This window comes from Physeter macrocephalus, chromosome 18 (assembly GCF_002837175.3).
Source record: "Physeter macrocephalus isolate SW-GA chromosome 18, ASM283717v5, whole genome shotgun sequence".
Taxonomy (NCBI): domain Eukaryota; kingdom Metazoa; phylum Chordata; class Mammalia; order Artiodactyla; family Physeteridae; genus Physeter; species Physeter macrocephalus.
The window spans coordinates 69,536,253-69,563,669 of record NC_041231.1 but is presented as its reverse complement, the minus strand read 5'-3'; the positions used below and the strand labels follow the sequence as shown (position 1 = coordinate 69,563,669).

At 53.3% G+C, this 27,417-nt stretch overlaps 1 protein-coding gene across 2 annotated transcripts in view; it reads right to left on the bottom strand.

Annotated features, from left to right (window-relative positions):
- Positions 1-469: 469 nt before the first annotated feature.
- PACSIN1 (protein kinase C and casein kinase substrate in neurons 1) overlaps positions 470-27,417 on the bottom strand; it is a 27,234-nt gene continuing 286 nt past the window's right edge. The window contains exons 2-10 of one of the 2 annotated variants that reach the window (XM_007106296.2): positions 6,598-6,722; positions 5,518-5,674; positions 4,303-4,538; positions 3,523-3,678; positions 3,245-3,420; positions 2,751-2,871; positions 2,525-2,652; positions 1,351-1,538; positions 470-725 (exon numbers count right to left, since the gene is read on the bottom strand). In XM_007106296.2, the coding sequence (XP_007106358.1) occupies positions 616-725; positions 1,351-1,538; positions 2,525-2,652; positions 2,751-2,871; positions 3,245-3,420; positions 3,523-3,678; positions 4,303-4,538; positions 5,518-5,674; positions 6,598-6,660 (1,335 nt within the window). In that variant the 5' untranslated portion in view covers positions 6,661-6,722 and the 3' untranslated portion in view covers positions 470-615. Of the gene's footprint in view, positions 726-1,350; positions 1,539-2,524; positions 2,653-2,750; positions 2,872-3,244; positions 3,421-3,522; positions 3,679-4,302; positions 4,539-5,517; positions 5,675-6,597; positions 7,034-27,417 lie in introns of those variants that run through there. The other variant, XM_055079613.1, reaches the window with a different exon arrangement.

Sequence of the window (27,417 nt, the reverse complement as noted above, 5' to 3'; positions counted from 1 at the left end):
TAGGGACCCCTGGAAATCTCTATGGGAGAAGAGGGTGACTACCCCTCCTCCAGCCCCACCAGTCCTGAGGGGCGAGGCTAGGAGAAGGGCACTCCCCAGGCAGAGTGGAAGACTAAAGAGGAGGCCCCCTTCTCGGGGGTCTGCAGGGGAGGTCTTTGAGAATAGGGAGGTGGTGGGAGGGGAGCAGGGTGGGGCTGGAGGCAGAGGTCATAAAACCAGGCCCAGAGAATGGGGGCAGGTGCTGGCAGCCTGGGGTGGGGAGGGGAAGGCTGGGGGGACTGAGGCAGGATGGAAGGGTCCAGGAGACACCCCTCTGGGCTCAGGAGACTCTTTGGTGGGATCTGAAGAGCGGATGTTGTGATGTCGCTGTTGGGCTAAGTCCTAAGACCCTCACCTACCCTGGGGCCATCACCCCAAGTCCCACCACCCTGGCCTCCAGGCAAATGCTCTGTCTCTTAGTATTTTTTTGTTTTGTTCTGTTTTGACTTTTAAAAAAATAAAAGCTTGATTGGAAAATATGTCTGGAACTCTATGGCGAGGGGAGGAGGACAAGAGTGGGCAGGGAGGGGAGGCGGTGGGTGAGGAGTGGGGGTGATGTGGAGGGGAGCGGGGTAGCTAGATGGCCTCCACGTAGTTGGCGGGATAGAGGCCCAGCTGCCCGCTGTCCAGCCGCCCGCGGCACCAGCCCTGCTCGTCCTCCTCGCCAAGCTTGGTGAGCTCATCTCCTAGGGAGGGGACACAGAGGAGCTGGTTCACAGGAACTCAGAGAGGACTGACCCCCACCCCCACCTGCCGGGTAAGCCCTCTGATTACACTGGGCTGACCCCAGTGCCCCGCCCATTACTGCCCGGATGCCAGCGGCCCCCCCCCCCCCCCCCCGAGACCCCCCCCACCCACACCTCAACACCCACGGGCGGCCCAGCCAACCACCTAATCTCGGCTCCACCGCTGACCCCACTGCCCCGCCCATTACTGCCGGGATGCCCCCGGCCCCCCCCGCCTCCCCGAGACCAGCCCCACCCACACCTCAACACCCACGGGCGGCCCAGCCAACCACCTAATCTCGGCTCCACCCCGGAAACCCAGGCCCCGCCCCCAGCTTCACTGCCCTAGTCCTGTCCTTCCTCCTGGCAGCCCTGCTCTCGGGCTCCGCACCCAATCCTTGTTCTGGCCCTACCTCCACCCTATTCTCAGGTCCAGATCCTGCCCCTGGCACCCAGTTGCCACTCTCAGGCCCTGCCCTTGCTCTCCAATTGAAGTCTTGCCCCCGAGACACAGGTCGTCCTCCAGGTCTTGGCCACGCCCATGCGCCAGGCCCCACCCCAGGTTCGACCGGCCCCACCCCCTTACCAGCCTTGAAGCTGAGCTCGTCCTGCTCCTGGCCGTCGTAGTCGTAGAGCGCCCGCACACGCACTCCCTTGGCGTCTTCATCGAAGGGGTTGGAGCCCCCGTTGGCCTCATTTCCCCCAAATGGATTCCCGCTCTCGTCGTCCGACCACTCAGTGGCGTAAGTCTGGCCCCTGTCGTAGCTGCTAACACTGAGACGCAGAGAGAGGACCCAGCATGAGTGGCCTCTCACCCTGTCCTTAGGGCTGCCCCCTCCTCCCAACCAGAGCCCTGACCCTAAATTCCACCAAGGCCGGAGCAAGGATGGGCCTTGTAAGACGGGGTCCGGAGCCAGTGACCCTCACTGACAGCTCTTTAACCAGATGGGAGGCAGAACTATTAGCATTACTCAGCCCTTGAGTGAGGAGGTGCTGAAGGAGACCCCAGAGAACATCTGACCCCTCATCTGAGAGGGGTATTACAACCCAGTGGCTAAGAGTGAGGATTACTAGTACTAGGGATGTAATGTACAACATGATAAAGATAATTAACACTGCTGTGTGTTATCTATGAAAGTTACGACAGTAAATCCTAAGAGTTCTCACCACCAGGAAAACGATTTTTTTCTAATTCTTTAACTTTGTATCTATATGAGATGATGGATGCTCACTAAACTTATTGTGATAATCATTTCATGATGTATGTGAGTCAGATCATTATGCTGTACACCTTAACATGATACAGTGCTATGTATCAGTTATATCAATTTATTATTATAATAAAACTGGAAGAAAAAAAAAACAAAAAAAGAAAGAAAGAAGGCCAAGGCAAATATATGAGTGAGGATTCTGGAGCCAGGCCTCTTGGGCATCATATCTTGGCTCTGAGGCTTACTAACCAGCTGTGTGACCTTGGGCAAGTCACTTAACCTCTCTAGGTGTTGACTTCTCCATCTGTAAAATGGGAATATTTACACACTCCTCAGAGTGTTGAGAGACATCAAGGAGCTAATTTATGGAAAATGCTCAGAACAGTGCCTGGCACACAGGAGGTGCTCTCACGGGGTTATCTGTCACTACCTTTGAGAGGAGCCCAAGGTTCCCATGATTTGACCATTTCTTGTCTCCTGAGGTAAAACTCAGCTGTCCCAGTGTGTGGACCCCCCTGGCCCCCAGGAAGCTCCGTAGGAGGCACTTACCTGCCACGGTCCCCAGCCTGGGATGTGGACTCCACCATTCCAGCAGCATTGGTCAGCACTACCCCCTCTGCCTTCTTGGGCTGTTTCTCCTTCTTGGTGGTGGTGTGCAGGAGGTCTGGGTTCCACTCCTGGGGGGTGTCAGGGGAGCAGTGAGGCTGGGGGGCTGCCCCCTGAGGCTCCTTCCAGCTGTTTCAGGTTCCCCTTCCCCATGCCCACACATCCTCACCTCAAACTGGGGCCAATTCATGGGCATGCCAGGGCCGCTGGTGCTGCGGAACCATCTGAGGTCGTCTTGGGCGTCGGCCCCCCGGATGGCCTGCTCCAGCTCCCGGTACACTTGAACATAGCTGTGCACGGGGGAGATGGAGAGGTGCAGGGCAAGATGCACCATGGCCCCGTCTCAGCCTCAGTGAGGGCCAGAGCCTGTTCAGGAGACCAGGGTGCTGGCGTGCCCCCCAGCTGGGAATCAGGCTGCTTCCCAAGGAGCAATCTCTGAGTGGGCAGCTCCAGGTGTGCCCAGTGGGCGCCTTTCTCCATCCCCACCTTAGCCACTCACCCATCCATCCAAGCATGTTTCTTGAGTATCTGGTGTGCGTTAGCTTACACCCAGGCAGCCACTGGCCCCTGCAGCTCCGCCCTCCCCTTCCTGTCACTATAACATAGGGCCCAGGATGCCCTGCTGCCTCTGCCTGTGCCCACCGTGCCGCCACGCCCAGCTACCTGCTATTCTCAGCTAGGTTGAGGTGACGTTTGATGTCTAGCAGCACCTCCTTGAGGAAGACCAGCCTCCTTTCCTCAAATTGCTGGCACTGTTCAAACACCTGCTCCATGCCCTCCATGTACTGGGGTGTGGTCTTGCCCACGTCATCCAGCACCTTCTCATACTTCTCCTGCGTCTACAGGAGCCAGGGCAAAGGGGGCGGGTGGTGAGACCCAGGCCTGCAGCTCCCAGCTGCCACCCACTCCAAGGGGCCCTGAGACCCCAGGCCGACCGGCACCTTCTGCACATCTTGCTTGCACTTGTCCACTTTGTCCTGCAGCTTCTTCTGCTGCTCGGGTGTGGCCGACTGCTCCGTCTTGCTATTCATCTCCCGGGTCAAGGCCAGCTTCTCCTCTTTGCAGGCCAGATGGTAGGCCTTCTTGGCTGCCTCTAGCTGTGGGGAGGGGGGAGAGGGAGCAGGGTGTAAGCAGAAGCAAACGTGTTCACTCAACCCCTCCCACCTGCCCGCTCCACTGGAAGCTGTGAGCACACATTCTTTTTTTTTTTTTTTTTTTTTTGCGGTACGTGGGCCTCTCACTGTTGTGGCCTCTCCCGTTGCGGAGCACAGGCTGTGGACGCGCAGGCTCAGCGGCCACGGCTCATGGGCCCAGCCGCTCTGCAGCATGTGGGATCTTCCCGGACCAGGACATGAACCCGTGTCCCCTGCATCGGCAGGCGGACTCTCAACCACTGCGCCACCAGGGAAGCCCCTAGCACACATTCTTAAAAGGCGGAAGGGATGCAGGCCCCAGCTCCAGGTATTCAGGAGCAGCGCCCACCCATCTGTGCATTTCCCCGCACTGCCTGCCCCTGTGGACGCCCTCCCGTCGGGCACTGCAGTGCCTGCCCCATCTGTGGATGTTTCCCTCTGGCAGGCAGTGCTGCTCCCCTGTGGGCCCAATACCAGCAGGCAGTGCACTGCCTGCCACATCTATAGAGACCCTCCCTCTGATCAGTCTGCCCCTCTGAGCCCAGCTGCCCAGCCTCGCCCCTTCCGTGGCAGCCGCCCACCAGGCACCTCCTTCATCTTCTTGGCCCAGGGCTTCTGGGCCTTGCGGAAGCCGTCTTCAGCCTCCTTGGTCTCCTTGAAGCCGCCCATGATCTGCTTGTGATAGGCATCCTTCTGCCAGTTCTTGACCTTCTCCAGGTCCTCGTTCAGCAGGCTGTTCTTCACCTCCTGGTGCAGTTCGCTCACCTTGTCCGCCTCCGTCATCATGGCACCCCAGGCCCGCTCCAGGCTGCCATACTGTGGGCCTGAGGAAATGGCCATGCGGTCACCGGGTCCTCATTACCCCCGGCCCAGAGGCCCGCCTCACGCCTCCTTTCTCTGAGGCTTTCCCGATACTTCCCATGGCAGCAGAAATGCCCTCCTCTGCTCTCCCTATAGTTTTATCCATCTTCCAGGGCCCAAGAACAGCCACCTCCTTCAGGAAGCCTTTTCTGAGTACTCTATCCTCACACACCTCGGCCTCCAGCCCTCATGAATTCTTCTTACAGCGTCCATCTCTGGGCCTACTCCCTGTCTCCCCCATCAGCTTGTGAGCCCCATGGGCGGCAGCCTGGACCCCCATGAGCTCTCACAAGCCAGCACAGCACCAGGCACACAGTCGGTGCTCTGGGAATGTTGACTGAACGTAAAACTGAAGAACCAACTGGTGACAGATAACAAGAAGCCACCGGGACCAGACATCCCACAGGATCTGGACCAGCAAGAACAATTGCTATAATAAAATTTGCATATGGGCCACATTAAACGCCCTGAATTTGACAGTTGAACTATGGTTATGTAAACAAGTGTTCTTATTCTTCAGTGATACGTGAAGAATTTAGGGTGAAGGGGCATGTCTCTAACTTAAATGGTTCGGAAAAGATATGCCTATAAATAGAGAGAGAGTGAGGAAACAAACGTGGTAAAATGTGAGCTGGTGAGTCTGGGTGAAAGGTATGTAATTCTCTGTACTATTCTAGCAACTGTTCTCTAAGCTTAAATTATTTCAAAATAAAAAGTTGTCTGTTTGCTTTTAATCCGGCCTAAAATTGCAGAAAGTAGAGTTGACCGGGGACAGGGAGGCCTGCGTGGTTTGGGAGGGGAAGTGTGCAGGGCAGGGCCCGGCGACTGGGGGGTGCAGGTGCATCCAGAGGCAGGGTGCTCCCGGGACTCAGACAGTGGGGGGCCGGTTAGCGCCTGGGGTGTGCTCATGGGCTGGGCATGGGGCAGGAGGGGGAGGGGCACCTTTCTCGATGAGCTGGCGCCAGCGCTTGGCCCAGTCGGTGAGCTGCTGCGCATACGCCTTCTCGATCTTGGCGCGCTCCTGCACGCAGTTCATCAGGTCGTTGCACAGCCGGTGCCCGTCATCGATGCGCTTCACCGTCCGCTTGTAGTTCCCCACCTGGCGGCCGAGCAGCGAGCACGACTCCCGCGGGCTCCCCGCCTCGCCCGCCCAGCCGCCCTGGCCACCCTGTCCTGCAGGGGGCGCCCGCCGGGCCACCCCGCGCTCACACCCTGGGGGGCTCTGGACCCTCTCGCTGACGGAGGCTTGGACAACCCCTCACACCCCACCGTCTATACCCTCCCTCATCCCACTTTAAACAGAATTTCCTCACTGCCACCAAGTGCAGAAGGATATTTATAATTTGGACTTAGACTCAAATGAATTATTCATTTTGTACTTGCCGTGCTAAATCTATTATATTTATATAGAGTCATATAAGCGTTGAGCTGAGCTGCAGCTTCTTGACATAATATTATGTTTTGTAGACATCTCATTAAACACTTATTAATTTAGGTTTGGCAGTTTTCACTTTGGGTTTTGGAAGCCGGTGGAAAATTTCTTTCTGGGTCTCAAATATTTTGGGAGGCTCCTGCAATGCTGGCTCCACCTCTTTGTCGCTGCGGGGCTCCCTGGACTTGTAACACTTCTCTGTGACCAGTGCTCCGCTCCCTGCCCACTGCATAGGGTAGGAGGCGGGGCACAGCTGTGAAAGGCCACGTAAGCTGTAAAGTGCTGCACCTGCCTGCGTGAAGCATGAGGAGTCTGAGACAGGGCCCCCAGAGCAGAGGGTCGGGAGGGCTCTGTTCCACATCATAAATTCCACAGGATCTCTCCAGGGGCAGCTGTGAGGCAGAGGGGCTCTGGGCTCAATGGTCTGTAGGAACCACTTGGTGGCAACAACTGCCCACTGGACATGGAGGGCTTTGGAGGGGTCCGTGGGGCTGGGGAGCAAGATCTGAGGTCACAGGTGGGTGGGAGCCCGGGCCTCCACGCAGCCAGGCTGCCTGGTCCCCAGGACCTGGGGAGCATCTAAGCCTCACCTCCCAGAAGCTGTCGGTGGTCTCCTCGGGAGCTAGCGAGGCCTCGTCGTAGGAGCCAGACATGGTGTGGCCGTGGCGGGGTGGACAGGTGTGGTGCGGCGGTCAGCAGGCTGGCTGCTCATGCACTGGGAGGGCAGGAGAGAGATCCTGGAGATGAGGGCAGCTCCCCGCATGCCCCATTCCAGGCCTGGGGCCCCAACTTGCTGTAGGGGCTCTACAGACATGAGCTCGCACTGGATGGGGGCTTCCTGCCCAGAGACTGGCTCCCCATCCCTAGGGTAACCCCAAGAACCACCCTGTAGCACCCCTCATGCCCACCTCCCGATCTCTCTGCCATAAGCCCTTCACTCCACATCCTGTCCTTCCCCTCTCCCCTAAGACGGTCATCCAGCTCAAGCGTGGGCACCTCTTCTCAGAAGCCTGCTGCAACCACCAGAACCATGGTGCCTGCAACTGTTTTTGTGCTCCTGGACTCTTAGAGCTAAAACCTAGGGCCACGTAATTACATATTTGCTTTATATAAATCCGCAGTTTGCTTCACAGACACACACAGCTCCTCAAAGCCAGCAACCAGGCTTATCTCTGTGCATGTCCTGCACTCCCTCCCCAGGACCTGGCAGCCTGGGGCTCAATGATGAACCCTAGAAGGCTTCTCAATCTGCCCACCTCGGTACTGCCCACCCTGACACAGCTGAATCCTTGCACCTGGCGCAAAAGACCCACCTCAGCTCCCCACCAATCCCCAATTGATGCAGAACCCCTGGTCTCAGCCCCTAGAACCTCCCTGAACCCCCCCAACCTGAAGCCTGGACCCGAGCCCCTCGGGAAGCTGGCAGCAGGCCCCCTCCTACCTCCTGCCCAGGCTCAGCGCCTCCTCAGGTCTCTGAGCTACTGGGCTCCTGTAAATGCCCTTCTGGCTGCCCTGGTGCCCAGCCTCAAAGCCTCCATTAGCTGCTTACGTATCTCCTGAGTCCCAGACATGTGGCTTCGTGGCCCACAGGTCAGAGCACCGCAATCTGCGTGAACATCAGCGTGGCTGTGGGTGCCATGGATCTGTCAGCAGGCATCACGGCTGTCCAATCTAGGCCATGTGCTGCCCCCGGGCCAGGGCAGGCACTGCCCTACTCCCATCCCCCAGTCCTCATTGCCGCCCTGGACAAGAATGGCTCAGTAGTTAGGAGACAGGACGCAGAGAGCTAGGGGGCTGGTCTTCAAAGGGGCAGTGAGTCCAGGCTGGGCCTGACCCTGAAATGGAGCAGGACCCTATGATCCTTGCTGCCCATGTCCTCAGCCTGCCTTTTGTCTGTGGAAAAACTTTAACCAAACAGTAAGTTTAATCAGATAAGTGAGAAAATGCAGAAACAAGACTAAAAGTCTAAGAGTCTAAACAAGTCCAACAAGAGAAAATAGTAATAGTTTAGTCATTAAGCATTGTCAAGGACCTTTAGTTCCTCTTCAAGGGCTATAGATAATATGCTGAGCCATATCCTGTGAGCTGTCTTACAGATACTAAAACCACTACCAGGTGGAAGAAGTTAACTACATGATGACCAGGCTGTAGCCATGACATAAGCTGCCACAATTCCAAGAGCTGGCCTCAAAGAAATGGGAACAAACCGACCCTTGAACTGAAGACTAACTGTACGTAAACAATCAAGATGACACTGATCAGACCACTGCAGGACCAATTTCAAGATGACTGTCAGAGCTGACTGTGCTGTTTCTGCAAGTAGCCCCTTCCCTTCACCTATAGAAGCTCTTACCCACTGATTGTCAGTCGGGGGGGATTGGCCTTTGGACAGCAACCCCAGGTTGCTGGCCTCCAAAATAAAGCAAACTTTCCTTTCCACCAAACTTGCCTCTTAATTGGCTTTACAGCAGCGAGCAGCCAGATCCCCACTTTCGGTAACAGTTTTTGGCACCCGACATAGGGCTGCTGCACTCTCACAGCATCTGGCTCCCTGGGGTTTTCCTGAGCAGACTCACCCACCGTGACCATGTGCTGGGATGGCTGCAAGGAGCCCGCTACTCGTGGCTAGCTGGTCCTGAGAGAGGGATTTGTGGGGACGTTCCTAGCAGCTGCCCAAACCATTTGTTTTAGGAATCCTCCCTGTTTCTCCCCTGCTCGGCACTGGCTGCCAATGTACGTTTTTCCTTGGCGGAACGGAAACATGCATCTAGACAAGCTGACAAGCTCCAAGACAGAGTAAGTCCACTGGTGTGTACCCAGGCAAACTTCTATTTTGAGCACGAAGTGCTATTTGGGCATTTTCCCAATTGGTTCTGACATGTGTCTGACACTGAGGGCCATTTGTGTTGGGGAAATATTTGTTTGGGACTCTGTATCAGTCATCCTCTTGGAGGATTGTGACAGTTCTGTCTTCTGGTGTGTGAGTGTTTATTCCATTTGTGTGATTGGAAAAACTTTAGCGATGAGATTATGACTAAAGAAGAAAGAAATTTTTTTTTTGGCCACACTGCTTGACATACAGGATCCTAGTTCCCTGACCAGGGATCGAACCTGTGTCCCCTGCAGTGGAAGCACAGAGTCTCAAGAACTGGACCACCAGGGAAGTCCCAAAGATAATTTTTTTTTACCAATATAAGACAACAGTATTCTTTAGACTCTGGAGAAAACTGGTTAAGATGAAACTCTTTTGAAATTCCAAAAGAGTTTTGAAATTCTTCTGGTTCTTTCTACATCTGCAGTTAGAGAAAGCTAGCTTGATAAAATATTCTTTTCAGAATTCTGACCCTCAGAGAACAAACATATGCCTAGAAGAAAACTTGAAGTTAACTCTTATCATGTCCTTGAAATACAAACACAGCCCACTTTGCCTGAGACTTCAGCCTTGGGTTAATTAGTAGAACTTCAAATGATGTTTGGGTTTATTAAACATGCATCTTGTACCACAATAAAGAGAAACTACGCTATGCGAAAAAATGTAAGTTTTTAGAGGTTATGGAATATGTTCTTTTTAAAAATTAATTAATTATTTCATTTTTGGCTGCGTTGGGTCTTCATTGCTGCGTGCGGGCTTTCTCTAGTTGCGGCGAGTGGGGGCTACTCTTCGTTGCAGTGGACAGGCTTCTCATTGTGGTGGCTTCTTTTGTTGTGGAGCATGGGCTCTAGTTGCACAGGCTTCAGTAGTTGTGGCAGGTGGGCTCAGTAGTTGTGGCTTGCAGGCTCTAGAGTGCAGGCTCAGTAGTTATGGCACATGGGCTTAGTTGCTCCACGGCATGTGGGAGCTTCCTGGACCAGGGATTGAACCCGTGTCCCCTGCATTGGCAGGTGGATTTCAACCACTGCACCACCAGGGAAGTCCCAGAATATGTTCTTAAGTTTGCCAATCAGTAAATGCTGGTATAACAGTTCAATTACTTATTTCTTGGTTTTGTTAAGGCTTTTAAGTGTTAAAAACTGAAATACATAATTAAAGCTACTAAAAATGATAAGGGAAGCATTTCAGTGTGTAAAGCAAGTAGGATATGCGTGGTCGGCAGAGAAGGTATAAAGAATGGAGATTTTTTGTTGAGGAAAAATAATGGTAATCATCTTGTCCTAGAGCTGGTTATTTCTGGATGGGGAAATCATATGGATACAAAAGTGATAAAAAGGTTTGCAAAAAAAGGGAACTTTGAGAAAAGAATTTTGTACACTGTCAGGAGTGATTAAGATTAGATTGGATTTAATTAGGTAAATATCTATAGTAAGCTGGTAAAGACTGGAATTTGGTTTCTTTCTCCCTGTTAAGAGAACAAAATTTTTCTAGAATACTGAGCTGCTTTTAATAACAGATTGTAAGTTTCTTTCTTTTTTTTTAAATAACACCAATATTTTTAAAATTAATTAATTTATTTATTTATTTAGTTTTTGGCTGCATTGGGTCTTCATTGCAGCGCATGGGCTTTCTCTAGTAGCAGGGGCTACTCTTCGTTGCAGTGTGCAGGCTTCTCATCACGGTGGCTTCTCTTGTTGCAGAGCACGGGCTCTAGGCGCACAGGCTTCAGTAGTTGTGGCACGTAGGCTCTAGAGCACAGGCTCAGTAGTTGTGGTGCACAGGCTCAGTTGCTCCGCAGCATGTGGGATCTTCCCAGACCAGGGCTCGAACCTGTGTCCCCTGCATTGGCAGGTGGATTCTTAACCACTGTGCCACCAGGGAAGCCCATAAGTTTCTTTCTCTAGCCAACTCCGAGTATTCCAAAAGGCCCCTAGGCATCTCAGAAGAAATATTAAAGCAACTAGGATTTCATAAGTTAAATTATATGGACAACATTTGATAACTTTCAGATCATACTGCTGAACTGGGTAAGAAATTTAAAGAATTCTAATGAAAAGCTATTGTTTTGCTTCAAACCATATGTATATATATATTTGGCTGTGCCATGCAGCATGCAGGATCTTAGTTCCCTGACCAGGGATTGAACCCGTGTCCCCCCCATTAGGAGTGCAGAGTCTTAACCACTGGACTGCCAAGGAAGTCCCTCAAACCATATTTTTGACCCCAATGTTCAGGATGGAAAAAATTGGCTAGTTATCATAGAGTATAATTACTTATGATGTGTATCACTGCTGGCTTTAAGTTTACTACTAAAAGCACATGTACAGGGACTTCCCTGGTGGCACAGAGGTTAATACTCTATGCTCACAATGCAGGGGGCCCAGGTTTGATCCCTGGTCTGGGAACTAGATCCCACATGCATGCCGCAACTAAGAGTTTGCATGCAAGGAGCCCACAGCCGCAACTAAGGAGCTGGCGAGCCACAACTAAGGGGCCCTCAAGCCACAACTAAGGAGCCCACATGTCGCAACTAAGACACAATGCAACCAAATAAATAATAAATATTAAAAAAAATTAAAGAATAAAAAATAAAAGCACATATACAATGCTTGTGTGACAATTGGATATTAGTGCTAAAATGTGTAGCCTATAAAATGTTTCCCCATCAGCATACCCCTGTATTAGTTTGTTATGTCTGATTAGTTTTCCCCCATCATGGATAACTCGGCCAATATATAACCAAGCAGTAGGTCTAGCACTGAGGGACATGAATGAACCCAGAGCAGGCAATGGAGCTACATCTGGCAGTGCTGGAAAAATATATTGATTATCAATGCTTTCTATGCAAATATTTGCAATTAAAGTGGGGGGGAAATGATGGAAGAAATTTTCACATATTGAGGTATGGGGAAGTCATTCTAGCTTACACATGATTTAATATGAACTTTAGACTAACCAAAACAGCCTGTTTGTGGCCTAGTAAACATACACTGTATATCTGCTTTAACCATTAAGGAAAAAAAACACATTCAGAGAATAATACAAACATGCATTTTGATTGTTATCCTCATTGTAATACGTCTACTAATTTTCAAATGTTTGTCCAGGTACTATGACAAGTAATCAAAGAGAGAGTTAATGTTTTCATAATATAAAATGTTGGGGACTTCCCCAGTGGTGCAGTGGTTTGGTTAAGAATCTACCTGCCAATGCAGGGGACATGGATTCGATCCCTGGTCCGGGAAGATCCCACATGCTGCAGAGCAACTAAGCCCGTGTGAGACAACTACTGAGCCTGCGCTCTAGAGCCCGCGAGCCACAACTACTGAGCCTGCGTGCCACAACTACTGAAGCCCAGGCACATAGGGCCCATGCTCTGCAACAAGAGAAGCCACCACAATGAGAAGCCCGCACACCGCAACAAAGAGTAGCCCCCACTCGTCACAACTAGAGAAAGCCCGTGCGCAGCAGCAAAGACCCAACGCAGCCAATAAATAAATCTAAAAAAAAAAAATGTTGATGCTAAGCTTGCAACTTGAGATTATTTCCAACTCTGTGTCCATTCCCAAAATTAGGCAGGACTACGCCCCACTTCAGCAGGAAGTAGCGAGAGCAGTTGTCACCCCAGTCACTTGAAGATTTGGGGAAAACTGGAACAGAAATGGAACTAAAACAGAATTCCTCTACCAAGTCTATGATTAACCTCTCTATCCGAAACTTTATTCCCTTTCTTGCTTTGTACCTGTCCCTCCTCAAGACTGAGGAGTAGCAAAGAAAACGGGTTATTGAAATGGAGCAGGACCCTATGGTCCTTGCCCCACATGTCCTCAGCCTGCCTTTTGAGTGTGGAAAAACTTTAGCCAAAGAGTAAGTTTAATCATAGAAGTGAGAAGATGAAAAAACAAAGGAAAACAGTCCAATAAGACTAAATAATAATAGATTAGTCATTAAGCATAATCAAGGACCATTAGTTCCTCCTCAAGGGCTACAGGTAATACTCTGAGCCATATCCTGTGATCTGTCTTATAGATACTAAAACCCCACCAAGTGGAAGAAGTTAACTACATGATGACCAGGCTGTAGCCATGACATAAGATGCCACAATTCTGAGAGCTGGCCTCAAAGAAATGGGAATAAACCAACCCTGCAACTGAAGATTAACTGTACTTAAAATAATCAAGATGCTCTATGTCAAAAAAATAAACAAGCCAATCAAAAAATGGGCAGAAGATCTAAATAGACATTTCTCCAAAGAAGACACAGAGATGGCCAAAAAGCACATGAAAAGATGCTCAACATCACTAATTATCAGAGAAATGCAAATCAAAACTACAATGAGGTATCACCTCACACTGGTCAGAATGGCTATATCAAAAAGTCTACAAACAATAAATGCTGGAGAGGGTGTGGAGAAAAGGGAACCCTCCTATGCTATTGGTGGGAATGTAAATTGGTATAATCACTGTGGAGAATAGTATGGAGGTTCCTTAAAAAAACAAAAATAGAGCTACCATATGGTTTAGCAATCGCACCCCTGGGCATATACCCAAAGAAAAACCATACTTCAAAAAGACATGTGGGCTTCCCTGGTGACGCAGTGGTTAAGAGTCTGCCTGCCAATGCTGGGGACATGGGTTCAAGCCCTGGTCTGGGAAGATCCCACGTGCTGCGGAGCAACTAGGCCATGCACCACAGCTGCTAAGCCTGCACTCTGGAGCCTGCGAGCCACAATTGCTGAGCCCGTGTGCCACAACTACTGAAGCCCGCGCGCCTGGAGCCCGTGCTCCACAGCAAGAGAGGCCACTGCAATGAGGAGCCCACGCACCGCAACGAGGAGTGGCCCCTGCTCACCACAATTAGAGAAAGCCCATGCACAGCAGCAAAGACCAAATGCTGCCAAAAATAAAGTAAATATATATAAAAAAAGACACATGCACCCCAATGTTCATTGCAGCATTATCTACCATAGCCAAGACGTGGAAGCAAACTAAATGTCCATCCACAGAGGAATGGATAAAGAAAATGTAGTACATATATACAATAGAATATTACTCAGCCATAAAAAAGAACGAAATAATGCCATTTGCAGCAATATGGATGGACCTAGAGATTATCATACTAAGTGAAGTTAAGTCAGACAGAGAAAGACAAATATCATATGATATCACTCATATGTGGAATCTAATTTTTTTTAATGATACAAATGAACTTATTTATAAAACAGAAACAGACTCACAAGTTTTGAAAACAAACTTATGGTTACCAAAGGGGAAACATGGCGGTGGAGGGGGGATAACTTAGGAGTTTACGATTAACATACACACACTACTATATATAAAATAGATAACCAACAAGGACCTACAGCACAGGGAAGTCTACTCAATATTCTGTAATAACATATATGGGTAAAAAATTGGAAAAAGAACAAATATATGTATAAATGAATGACTTTGCTGTACACCTGAAACTAGTACAACACTGTAAATCAACTATACATCAATAGAAAATTTAAAAAATAAAAAACCAAGATGACGCTGATTAAACCACTGCATGACCAATTTCAAGATGACTGTCAGAACTGAATGCTGTTTCTGCATGTAGCCCCCTCCGTCTGTCTATAAAAGCTCTTGCCTACTGATTGTCATTGGTGGTGGTGGGGGGAAGGTTGGCCTTTGGACAGGAACCCACCCTCCCCCCCACAGGTTGCCGGCCTCTGAAATAAAGCAAACTTTCCTTTCCACCAACCTTGCCTTTTAATTGGCTTTAGAGTTGCAAAAGCAGCTGGACTCCACTTTCAGTAACAACACCTACTAGGAGCTGTGAGCCTTGAGCAGGGGACAACTCACTACTTCTGCACCGCAGCCTTGGACACCATGAACCCTGACCAGTGAGGATGCTGGGCGAGGGCTAGTCTCTGCAAGCTTCAGCCCAACCAGGGGATCCAGGCTGGCCCTCAGGCTCAGGGCAGACATGTGGCACCAACACCTAAGGATACTTGCTCAAGGGTGTCCCTCCCCTTCTCGGGCCTCAGCCTCTCCATCTGTTCAGAGGCTGGTGCTCTTTTGCTCCTTGCTCCTCTCAGGCACTAAATATATTTCGTTTCTTTTGCCTTAGCAAAGCCTCAGACACACCTTCGCACACTCACGCACAGTGGTGGTAGGTGGGCAGGAAGGCAGCTGAATTCATCAAGGGACAAAGAAATGAGTCTAAATTTTTTTTCTTCTTCATTTGGCACTTTTCACTTACAAAGCAGTACTTGCTTCATAAAGGACATTTTGAATTTAGGTTTGAAGAAGTAAAGGGAAGGGATATTTAATGAAAGACTTAAGTATCCCTGGTGCCAGAGACCATCTAGAACCCTTGGAGTCACAGAGCTCTGCTCTTTGGGTTCTCCAGCACATACAGCTGTTAGCAGCTGGCTGTGGGGGTGGGGGGTGGGGGTAGGGACATTTGGTTATGGGAGCAACGACAACACGGTTGAACCCACCCCTGGTAGTGGGGAAGTGACTCCACACAACCTTGACAGAGGGCAACTTGGTGCTCTCTCCCACCCTTAGAGGCACACACCCTTCACCCAGCAGCACCACCCCTAGGAATTTACCCGGAAGGTAATGCCACCCAATTTTATCAACTGCAGCACTGCTTGTAAAAACCAAAGGCTGGAAACAACCCAAATGCACAGCCGCAGGGGACCAGTTAAGTAAATTACCATGCAGGCCGGCAACACAATGCTCCGGTCTTGAATGGAAGGAACCCTCCAAGCCATGTCACTAAAGCAAAATGAGCCAGGTTCAGCGCAGTGTGGCTGGATGCTTCCATTTTTATGGGGGGAAACATACGAGCAGAGAATATTTTTGGAAAGCTGAGTAATGGTAGTTGCCTTCAGGGAACTAGGTGGCTGGGGAATGGGAACGGGGAGGGATTTTTCACCATGGGTCCTTTTGTGTCCTTTAGATTTTGCCTTGCATAAATTGTATATTTTTTTAAAAGCCTCCAGCCAGTGCTGGAAAAGAGCTGAGGGAGCTGGGAGCCAGGACCGAGGGTGCACTTGAGGCGTGGAGGGAGGGGACAGAGCAGTGCAGACCCGGCAAGTCAGGCTAGAAGGGAATGAAAGAAGGCAGAGGCCACTCTCCACCTTGTCCAGATCCAGGGAGGGTGGGACTGGCTGCGGCCCCACCCTGGGTGTAGGCAGGGTTTCCCGGCCTCCGGGCTGAGGTAGCACGTCTAGTAGAAACAGCTCTAGCCTTGGGGTCCCTGCTCTGCCACCAAACTGCTGTGTGATGCTGGGTGACTCACATGGCCTTGCTGGGCCTTGCTGTGAAATGTGGGTGATGCAACCAGACTTAAGGATTAGATGAGCCGGCAGTGAGGGTCCAGCCCACTCTAACCCTGGGAAAGACCCACACAGAGGTGGCCCAGGAAGACAGGCAGGCAGCGTCAGGGAAGGGACGTGGGAGGGGGTGTGGGAGCACCCCATCACCCCGTGGCCAGACATGCCACCCCACCCCACCTCTGCCTCCTCCAAATAGGCCGCACACCGCCACCCGGGGGCTTAACTCTGGCAAATGCCAGGTCCTTCCTGAATGGCGGTCAAGGGCTGCCATCGCTGAGGGTGCGGCATCTCTCAGGTCAGGAAGCTGGAGTGGCCGGAATCTGCTGCTCCCGGTGGACAAGCCCCATCCGCTCTCAGCTGTCCTCAGCCCATCAAACAGGCACAACGCCCATCTGACTTTTCTCACCGTGGTTGTAAAGCTACTGTGGCCCTGGAAGCCCTGTATCGTTAATAATAACAGCTGGCATTTATGGAGCATGGACTCGGTGCCAGGGCCTGTCGGCATGTCTCAGTGCCTCTAATTCCCACTACAGCCCTGTAAGGCGGGGGCCGTTCTCCCCCCCACATTGTAGATGAGCGCCCAGAGGCTGAGACCCGACTGAAAGAGTCCGTCAGCTCTCACTTCTGATTTGTCACCTCTGTTGCTGAAATAAGGGTGAGAGTCCCATTTCAGCATGGGCCCTCTCTGTCTGTGGAGCCAGGGAAGGTGCCGGGCCTTCCTCACCCCCAAGGATGCTGTAGCCCTTGGCACACATGTGGCACGGGTGGTATTGGGCTCTGGCCCCATCTTGACCTCTTTTACCAGTGAGATCTCAGCCGGGTTGCGTCATGGGTGTCTCAGTTTTCTAACTCAAATGATGAGAAAACAATACTTGAGTCTTCAAAGAGCAAATGATAAAAGGGTGGTAAGTTCTTTTTGAAAAACACAGACCACTATGGAAATTTGAAGTTTTAATGCAGGCCTTGAACTTGCCTTTAAGGAGAAAAGAGCCTGAAGGTGAAAGGTGTTCCCCCTCAGGCCCCAGGCCCACTGCCAGCTGCCTCTAAAAGACCCTGGGGGGCAGAGGCCTTGGTCATGTTCCCTCGACCCCTGGGCTTGGAGAAGGGACAGAGGAATTAAGAGCATGAGCCCAGGGAGGGCAGGAGGGTGTGGACAGCACCGTGTAGATTCCTAGGCATTAGCCACTAACCACCACAGGCCTCGGAGTCACCCAGCTCCTCTTTCTTCTTGCACCCCACACCCAACCCATCAGCAGATCCTGAGCAGTGCCTCGCACACAGTAAGTGCATGATCCTTATTTGTAGAATGATGAATAAATGCTAAGGACCTTCTGGAACATTCATTCATTAAATAGCAGAAACACTGAATTCTGTACCCTAGAGCCAAACATAGTCACCTGCACACAGTCGGTGTTCAATAAATGTTGATAATGATGGTGACACAACCAAGAGCCGGAATCCCAGAGGAGGGGGTCCCAGATCCCTCCTGTCTTCTGTTTCCGAGCCCCCTTCCTCTCCTCTTGGTCAACCCTCAGGGTCCCGTTCCAGGGTCTCTTCCTCCTTGATCCCCCATGATGATTCTGCCTTCGGGATGGTGCCCTCCATCCCTAGGGATCCCGCAGCACAGACAGAAGAGGTAGCAATCGGGCTGTCACGTCACCCTCTCTTCACTCGCTCTTCATATTAACCACAACCATTTTTGAATACCTACTATGTGCCAACCTCCTGATGCACTTTATTTCTAATTCTCATAACAACCCACTGAGATGAGTGATGACTTCCCTGCCTTCTCTGAGACTCAGAGAGGTTAAATAACATGTCCAAGGTCACACTCAGCGCTGATCATACACATCCTTTTTGAGCCAGCTCCTTCATACGCTCCAAACACATCACCAATCCTCCCCACAACCCATTGAGATGGGTGGTGACTTTCCTGCCTTCTCTGAGACTCAGAGAGGTTAAATAACATGTCCAAGGTCACACAGCAGGGAGGAGGCAGAGTCAGACCCAGCCCCAAGGGTGAGTCCTTCCCCTGCCCCTCCGTCCCAGAGCCCATACTCCATGGGTGTCACCCCAGCCCTCCTGGCCTAAGGGACTGGCTCAGCTCAAACCTGGGCAGAGCCATGAGAAGCCAGAGCTGCCTCTCCATCACCCAGGGTGGGTCTGAGGTCCCACAAACATTCCCAGAAGCTCCCCCACCCCTCACCTCACCCAGAGATGGAAGGGCTCACTGTGCCTGATGTGGGGCCACCCAAGGACCCTTACCAGCCTCTGCTGGGGCTTCAGATGCAGCGAGAAGGATCCAGGTCCGCTGGAATATGCTGTCCTTCCACCCCTCCCTGTGACACACACCCCAAGCTCATTCCGGGCTCTGCTCCTTTGCTCACACCTTCTCTCCTGCCTGGGGCGCATGCTATCCTCCCTCCCATGGATCACCTCTCCCCAAAACAACGCTGCTTCCCTTCAAGGGCCAGTTCAGTCCCCTGCAAGAAGCCTACCTCAGCCCCACATCCAGGTGCGGTTCCTCATCACACCCTGCCATCAACCACGTCTTGCTGGCTTCAGGATGCAGCCTGCTCTCCTGACGTGCACAGCAACTCCCACCAGATCAGTAATAGAAGCAAATTAGTTAAGGGCCCTGCCGTGGGGCCAGACAGAGCGACTGGGTTCAAATCCCGGCTCTGCCACTTTACTGGCTGTGTGACTTCGGCATATTGCTTAAAATCTCTGCGCCTCAGTTTCCTCATCTGCAAAATGGAGGTGACGATACCACCAACCCCATGGGGTTGGTGTGAGGGTGAAATGAGTAGCCACGGGAAGCACCACGTTAACTGTTATTATTACTATGGGTATTATTACCCGTTCTTGCCACAGCTGCAGAGCTTTCAAAACAGGAGACTGTCTGGATGACCTCATGTCTCCTTCTCCCCTCTTTGGACTAACACCCCCATAGACCTTTGCTAAGGACTGACTTGTGTTCCCCTCAGATTTATATTTTGATACTCTACCTCCGCAAAGTGACTGTATTTGGAGATAGGGCTTTTAGGAGGTAATTACGGTTAAATGAGTTCATAAGGGAGAGGTCCTAATCCAATAGGACTGGCGTTGTTAGAAGAAGAGGAAGAGCTCACCCCCTCTCCCCGGGCTCAAGCAGAGGGAAGGCCATGTGGGGACACAGCGGGAAGGCTGCATCTACAAGCCCGGAAGCGAGGTCTCACCAGGGCCCTGGTAGGCTGGCATCTTGATATTGGACTTCCAGCCTCCGGACTGTGAGAAATAAGTGTCTGCTGCTTAAGCTGCCGAGACTGTGGTATTTTGTTACAGCAGCCCGAGCTGACTAAGACCACCTTCCATGACGGTTAGGTCTCGTCTGGAACCCCAGGTCTCCAGGTCCCCTGTGAAGAGAAGATCCCAGGACTGGCTTTCTCTTGCCTTCTCTTCGGGTCTAAAAACCAGGCTCTCCAACCTCCATCTCCTGTGAGGTAGGTCCTCAGGGCAGTTCCCAAAGCGCCCTGCCTTCAGAAACAATAAACCCCAAGGTGGGGAGGCGGGAAGAGGATGGAGGCCAATGGGGAGACTGAGGGAGGCAGAGCCTGGGTCTCACTTGAGGCTGGAGGGCCCCAGAGGGGCGCAGAGCTGAGGGAACAGGTGGGCCGCAGGGTTCGTCCCTGCGGGAAAGGGTTGAAGGCACCACACCCCAGCCGCCCATGGCTGGCCTCCCCTCCCCTCCTCCAGGCCACTCCCCGGACTCCAACCTTCAGCCCTCACCACCCCTATCCTATCCCCTCTCCCTCCAGCCCCATCAGGCCCCAGGCCCTCTCTCTACTCCAGAAAATCACCCCAAAGGCAGCCCCCTGCGCTCCCCTGCTCCCAGGCCGCGGATGGGGCAACGTCTCATTAGGCCCACCCGTCTCTAGGGAGCCTCTAAGACCATTCTGGGTGCTGCAGGCTCAGCAGGGAAGGAGACCAGGCCTTCCCCCCATGGAGCGTACACTCCAGTGCAGACGGGAAGCCAAGCAGTGGATAAACATCACCTCATTAGGTGATTAACATTAACAACAGTTGAAGAAAACCAGGCAGGGAAGAGGGTGGTCAGGGGCAGCCTCAAGTAATGACTGGTGGAACAGGTGTACACACACCCCGGCTCCCCACCTTCCTGGCAACACTGACTCTCAGAGGTGCCCAGTGGGATCGAGCCCCAGCTGCCCACAGTGGGAACCGGCTTACTCAAGCTCCCTTCATGCCTCACCTCCACACTCTCTGTGTCTCCAAGGACCACCTCCCAATGAACCACTCTAATCATAGCCTTGTCTCAGCCTCCACAGATGGGGAGGCAGGAGTGGGAGCTGGTGGGGAGAAAGGCCCCCATCCTCCTTGCTCTGGATGCGTCTTGTGTCCTGTCCTGAGCCCTCTGCATCTGTGGTCTCCTGGAGGGCAGGAACCAGGTCTGCCGCCCTGTGGATGATGCTCCTGGTGGGTGCACAGCAGGCTTTCCCGAGGCACAGAACTCTGACCAGGAAGAAGGGGCCCTCCGTCTTGAGCAGCACTGGGGGTGGGATGCATGCAGCCCACTCTTCTCCCCTTCCTGGCCGGGTAGAGCTGTCCTGGCCATGGCTGGGTCAGAAAAAGGCAAGAAGCGTGCACCCAGTCCGTGCAGGACATCCTGTCCAATTTGATGCCCAGGGGCAATGCTCAGCCAGGGGGGCATTGCACCCCTTCCCCTGTGAGGGCTGAAACCATTACAGCATGGATGCAGGGGGCCAGCCACTGAGGCAGAGACTCCTGGCTTTAACTGCAGCCCTGATCCTTTATAGTGCAGCTCTGGGCTACAGCATGAGCAAACCAGAAACCCGCCTGCCTCATGGAGCTGACATTCTAGAGGGCTAGACAGACAAGAAACCAGATGAAAAAGTAAATGATCAGCGTGGTAGAAGGTGACAAAAGCTCTGGAGAAGAATAAGGCAGTGAAGGGGTCAGGGAGGGATGGTGGGGACTTAGGAGTGGTGCTCTTTTACACAGGCTGGTCAGAGAAGGCCATTCTCAGAAAGTGGCATTTGAGCAAAGACCTGAAGGAGGTGAGGGAGGGCACCATGCAGATATCTGGGGAAAGAGCATCCAGGCTGAGGGAACAGCCAGTGCAAAGGCCCTGAGGCACAAGCATGGCTGCCATGGTTGAGGAACAGGGGGCCATGTGGCTGGAACAGAGGGAGTGAGGAGGAAAGGGGAAGGCTGAGGTCAGAGAGGTTGGCGGGGAAGGTGGGGAGAGAATGCAGACACGTGGTGCCTTGTAGGTCAGAGTGAGGCCTGTGACTTTTCCCCCATCAAGTGAGATGGGAGCCACTGCAGGGTGTGAGAAGAGGTGGGATGTGATCTGGCTTAGGGTTTTGTTGTTGTTGTTGTTGTCTTTAATATTTATTCATTTATTTATTTGGCTGCACCGGGTATTAGGTGCCACGTCCGGGATCTTTTAGTTGCGGCATGCGGGATCTTTTTTGGTTGCGGCATGCGGGATGTTTTAGTTGCGGCACGTGGGATCTAGTTCTCTGACCAGGGATCGAACCCAGGCCCTCTGCATTGGCAGCGTGGCGTCTTAGCCACTGGACCACCAGGAAAGTCCCTGGCTTAGGTTTTAAAGGATCCCTGGCTGCTGGGGGCGTAGGAATAGGGGACTACGGGGGGCAAGAAGTACAGGGCACCTTCTGGCAGGTGGCTGTAGCCCTCCCATCACGGAAGATGGGGGTTCAGACCAAGGTAGTAATGCCAGAAGCAGTGAGGGGCGGGTGGGGTGGGAAGTACTCTGACTTGGGGCCAACAGAATTTGCTGATGGTTTGGATGTGAGTGTGAGATGGAGGAGGAGTCAAGGGTGGCATCAGGGTTTGGGCCTGAGCAGCTGGCAGGTGGGGTGCTGTTTCCTGAGATGGAGAGCACCACGGGAGGAACAATTTAAGGGAGACGGGAGCTCAGTTTTGGCGCCCTGAGAGCCAAGTGGAGATGTTCCTTCTCCCCAGAGCTCCTGCACTGGTGGCATGTGGGGAGGGGCCAGCCAGGGCCAAATTGTTCCTCTAGTCCTGGGGTCCCGGCCTCTGAGTGCTCCTGGGGCTTCCCTTCAGCTCCCTCTGATGCTGGGAAGGCTGCTGGAGGTGGGGGGCATGTGCCCTGGGCTGTGAGCCCACTGGGGGTGATGGGGTGGGGCTGGGAAATGGGCCCCAGGAGGCCATTCTGCTGGCTAACTGCCCCAGAGCCTGGGGGCAAAAAGGGTAGGAGAGAGACGGAGCAAGCAAAGACAGACCCCAGGGGGACATGGGACAGAAAAAAATTGAAGAGAAGGGGAATGTGGCCTAGAGAAGGCCAAACAGGAGTGGGGCAGGGGGGGCGGTCAGGGCCAGGCCTGAAGGGCCTGGGGAAGGGACAGATCCTTCCAGCTCTTGACCTCCAGGCCTCACCGGCCCTTGTTGTGGCCCGGATGGAGGCTGGCCCAGCTGTAGGAGGTGAAGCAGGATAGACGCCAGTGCCAGCCCCAGGCCCTGATCTGTGCCAGGGCTCAGAGAAGCAGGGGGCTCGGTGCACACGGGTTACTGGGTTGCCAGCTTCTGGGCAGATCTGCAACCCTCACCCAAGCTCCTGCCACCTGAGACCCACCCTCTCATCTCCTGGGCCCTTAACCCTGAAGTGGGAGGCCCCTGTGCCTATACTCATAAGGTGCAACTAAGGTTTGCAGAAATGAATGGAGCCACGTCAGCCTCTCAGCACATATCCCCCGGCCCCATCACACTGGGCCCTCTCCCGGGTGCTCTCACTCCCCAAGTGCCCAGGGAAGGGGAAGCTCCACAGAGTGGTGCCAGGACCCAGCCAAGCTCTCAGGGGATGCTGGGGACGGAAGGCAGGCAGGAGAAGGGGGCGGACCCTCCAAGGCCCAGGCACCCTAGGCACGCCTGAGGTTGCACACACCATCCCCTGCCCCATCAGGCTGGGATCTCCTCCCCACGCTGGCCGAGGCCCTTTAGCTGTGGCCCAGGGCCCACCAAGACCAGGTGCACTCCACCCACCACGCTGCTGCAGGCCCTCCTGCCCACTCTGTGCCCAGAGCCAGGCAGTGCGGCCCAGCTCCTCCCCAGGCCCAGCCCCACCCCCTCCTGGGCAGCAGGCAGCGGCTCCTCTGCAGTGCCCCGAGCTCCCCCAGCAGCAGTGGAGTCATCCCCAGAAGCAATGCAGCAGAGGCACAGAGAGAGGGGGAGGGAGGGCCACAGGCACCCCCCACCCAATCAGGGCCTGCTCTCCTATACCCCAGCATGGAGCCCCCGGGCTTGCTGGGGTGGTGGGACAGGGGTTCTTTGGGAGATCTGGGGGAAGTGGGTCTGCAGGGAGAACAAGGAGGGATAAGGGACTCAGCTTGGGGGAGAAGAGAGATGCCTCCCCCCTGACCCGGGGTTCTAAGCCCAGGGCCTGAGAGCAACGGGGCCAGCAGGGAGGCTGCTGATGGGGGAGGGCAGTCTGCTGGTTCCAAATGGCCAGGGCCCAGCAGTGCCCTGAGTGGGGGTGGGGGGCATCCTCACCCACCTACCCCCACCAGCCTCAGACTGGGGAACAGGCACTTTGGGTTCCTGGGAGCTCCAGCCCCCTTGGCCTGCTCTGCCTGGGAAGAGGCATTTCCCCAGTAGGGACCTGTGACAGGGGTGGAGAGAGGAACAGAAGTGCAGAGGAGGAGAGGTAGCAGGGGCACAGTCCTCCTGATGGGGAGGCCCCAGGTTCTGAAGAGGGCCTCTCAGGATGCAGGCTGCTCCCCACCAGGTCTACTGGCCCTGGCCCCTTTGGCCCCTGTGCTTGCCACCAGGTACTGCCGGTAGGAGGGAAGGGCAGCCCCGGGGCCCCACTCTCCGTGCAGCCTCTTCTGGCTGTCCCCACCGGAATGCCTACCTGGGCCCGTCTGGGCACCTAGCCAGGGGCACGTAGGAGTGCACTGTCCCCACTGGGACAGGCCAGGGCCGGAGGGGCCGGCTGTCCTCCTCCTTCTCCGTGGTGGCGGGCGGGGAGGGGGCCTGGCGCCCGGGCCGGGAGCTCTGTCCTCTTGGGTTCCCTCCACCGCTCGCTGCTCGGGAAGGCAGCAGCGCCCGAACTGCAGAAGCCAGCTCCCCGCCCCCACGGCCGCCTCCTCCCCCTCCCGCCTCCCGACCCGCCTCCTTCTCCCGCCACCCACCTCCTTCTCGTTTCTACGGCAACCGGGCAATGCTCGCTCAGCCAGCCTCCTTCCCGCGTACACCGGGGGACGCCCGCCTACGTTGCGGCTCCTGCATCCCCGGGCTGTTGGGCACGCGCACACTTCACCTTCCCAGGCTCTTGCAACCACGCCCCACGGGGTGGGGGCGTCCCTGCTCCAGCCCCGTCTTCCCTTTCTGCCTGAGACCCTGCTCCCCCAGCATCCCTTCAAGGCACTGTAAGCTGCACCTTTCCACATGCTTCCCTCAGGTCCTTAAAATCTTACCGCGTGCCTCTCTGTAAAACATTTCTACTTGCTTAATCATTTATTCTCATTCAGTCATTCCTCAATTCCAAACTTTTATTCTGAGATTTTTCCGTGTCAGGCCGAGTGTGAGATGCTCGTCTCCTATCTCATTCCATGAGATTCCATACCCATTTTACAGATTGGAAACTGAGGCCTGCAGTAGTGAAACAACTCGTCTGGGCATCCAAGGCTCCTGGGCTTGTTATTGGAAGCGAGGTTTTGTGATCCAAATTCTGGTGCTGCTCCCACAGGCCATAGCTGTCACACAACCCTTAGAGCAAACATCTAGGCTTGTACCACACACGTATGACTCATTAGCACCAACGTGTGTCCATGCACATGTGCACCCCGACACACATATATATACAAACACCCATTACGTGTATTTGCACATGTGCATTTCCACAAATCTGTGGATCTACCTATACACGCACAGGTAACACACACACATACTTACACATAACACTAATATCAGTGTACACACATCTATAAGGATCCAGAACATGTATCACACAAACCCTTCCCACATAAAATCACAGCTATACATGCAAGCCCCCAACCCTAGCCTTATGGGACGGATCAGTGACACAAGTAAGTGTCCCAACCAGGAGGGGATCTGTCTGCTCTTCTAGATACTAATCTGCCCACCGTGTCTTAGCTTGGCTGCTGGAGGGACTGGAGGGGACTGGGGTTGGGGTCTACCCTCCCCGACTCCCTCTCCCTCATTCTGAAAGTCCTCTGCCTGGTCCAGATGAGATCCCACCTAGAGCCCCCTCAGCCTAGGAGGCTCACAGATATTCCCCCCACCCTCCTAGTTGCTGTCCAGTCCTGATACTTGGAATTATGACAGGATTGAGTAAAATGGGACCCTCCTCCCCAGAGGGAGTTCCAGACTCAGACAGCCCTGCCACTCCCTCCTCCCCAGGAGGGACAGCATCCAGTGGGGGCCAGAGTGGGGGCTGTAGATCCAGTGGAGAAAGGGGCCCAGGACACACAGTGTTCCCCACAGGATGTGCTGACCCCAGCCCAGCACCGCCTCAGAAAGAGCTCAGGCAGGATCACTGCAGCCCCTGTGCCCTAGGGTGATTCTCAGGGACCCCACACAGCCTGGAGAGGGCGCACACAATCAGAAAGAACCAGAAGCCCACCAAAAATTAAGCCAAAAAGTGCCTGTTAATAATAATGACAGCCTCTTCCATAATTCATCCCATCTAAGACCCCACTCAATCATAAGACTGCTGCCAATAAACCAAGACATGCTATAAATTGTATGAAGCATCCTAATATCAGTGATGTCATATGTGAGGGGAAAATCATCTTAGAATAGATGAAATAGGGCATTTCATTCCTTCAACGGATATTTACTAGGCACCCACCATGTGCCACGAACTGTTCTAGGTGCTGGGACACAGGCCGTGGGCAAAACAAAGTCCCTGCCCTTAGGAGTGATGAGCTAGTGGATTAACTGATTCCAGTTCTCCTGTAGCGTCTCTGGCTGTCACGGCAGCCCTGCAGGTGAGGTCACAGGACTGATTAGGAAACAGAGGCTCTGAGAGATTGAGCAATTTGCCCAAGGGGACACAGCCAGAAAATGCCTGGGCTGGGATTTGAACCCTATGCCTGCCAAGCTTTTCCCGATGCTCTACGTTGGTTCCATTAGGAAAGATCTGATAAGGAAACACAGTAACATCCACCCATTTTCTAGGAGTTTCACAGCCAGGGTGCTTCTCATCCTTAGGTCAAAGGCAGGACAGGGTCATAAGTACTTGAAGTGCCAGTCACATAGTGGGCATGAGTGAGGACCTCTCCCCCAAACGACCTCAGAGGTGACTTCCAGCCTGGCCTACTTGGGCCAGAAGCCTGACACTGGGTGTCCCCAGGCCTGGAGGTCCTCAGTAGTCAGTGAGGTCGACACCCAGGCCAAGAGGGTGGGCATGCCTGGTGCCTGAGAGCAGAGATTCCCAGGAGAGCTAGGGGGTGGGGAGGGCTTGAGTTCCCAGTCCCTGTAAGCAGAGCCCCCTGCCCACCTGCCAGCCCCCAGCCCCGGATCATCTTTCTCCTAAAGAGCCGGCTCCATCCAGGGATACCAAAGACAGCTGCCCCTGACCCACCTCCCTCAGCCTGATCCAGCCCCATCTGCTGCCTGGCAGACCCGAGTTCTGCCCTCCCACACTCACGCAGGTTCTGTGCGAGAAGCTGACCCCTTCTGTCGCCCCCGACCTTCCCCAGGCCAGAGAGCATCCACCCCACCCCACACTACTGTCAGCCTGATCAGCCCCATCTGCTGTTGGGAGAGCCCCCAAGACAGGTATCATAAGGGTAGAAGACAACAAGATTGGGATAGCCTTAGTTTTTGTCAAAGTTGACATCGATAAGAGACCCCCCAAAACCAGCAAAAATACGGGTAATAGGTTACGCCATGTCAGCCTGTGCCCTTTGAAACTACTCCGTCTTTAACTATCTCCTACCTCCCTCGTCTCCTTCTTCCCAAGTGAACCCCATTCAGGGGAAAATTGTCCTCTGCCACAGTTTTGTTGCAACTTTCCTCTGAATGTTAATTGGGCTAGAAAAATATCAAGGAATCGCTATCTGCAGCCTCCAGTCCCCTACTTGTAGGCCCTGGACAGGCCCAGGGACACCCCCCATCACACACACACACACCACACACACCACACACACACACACACACACACACACACACACA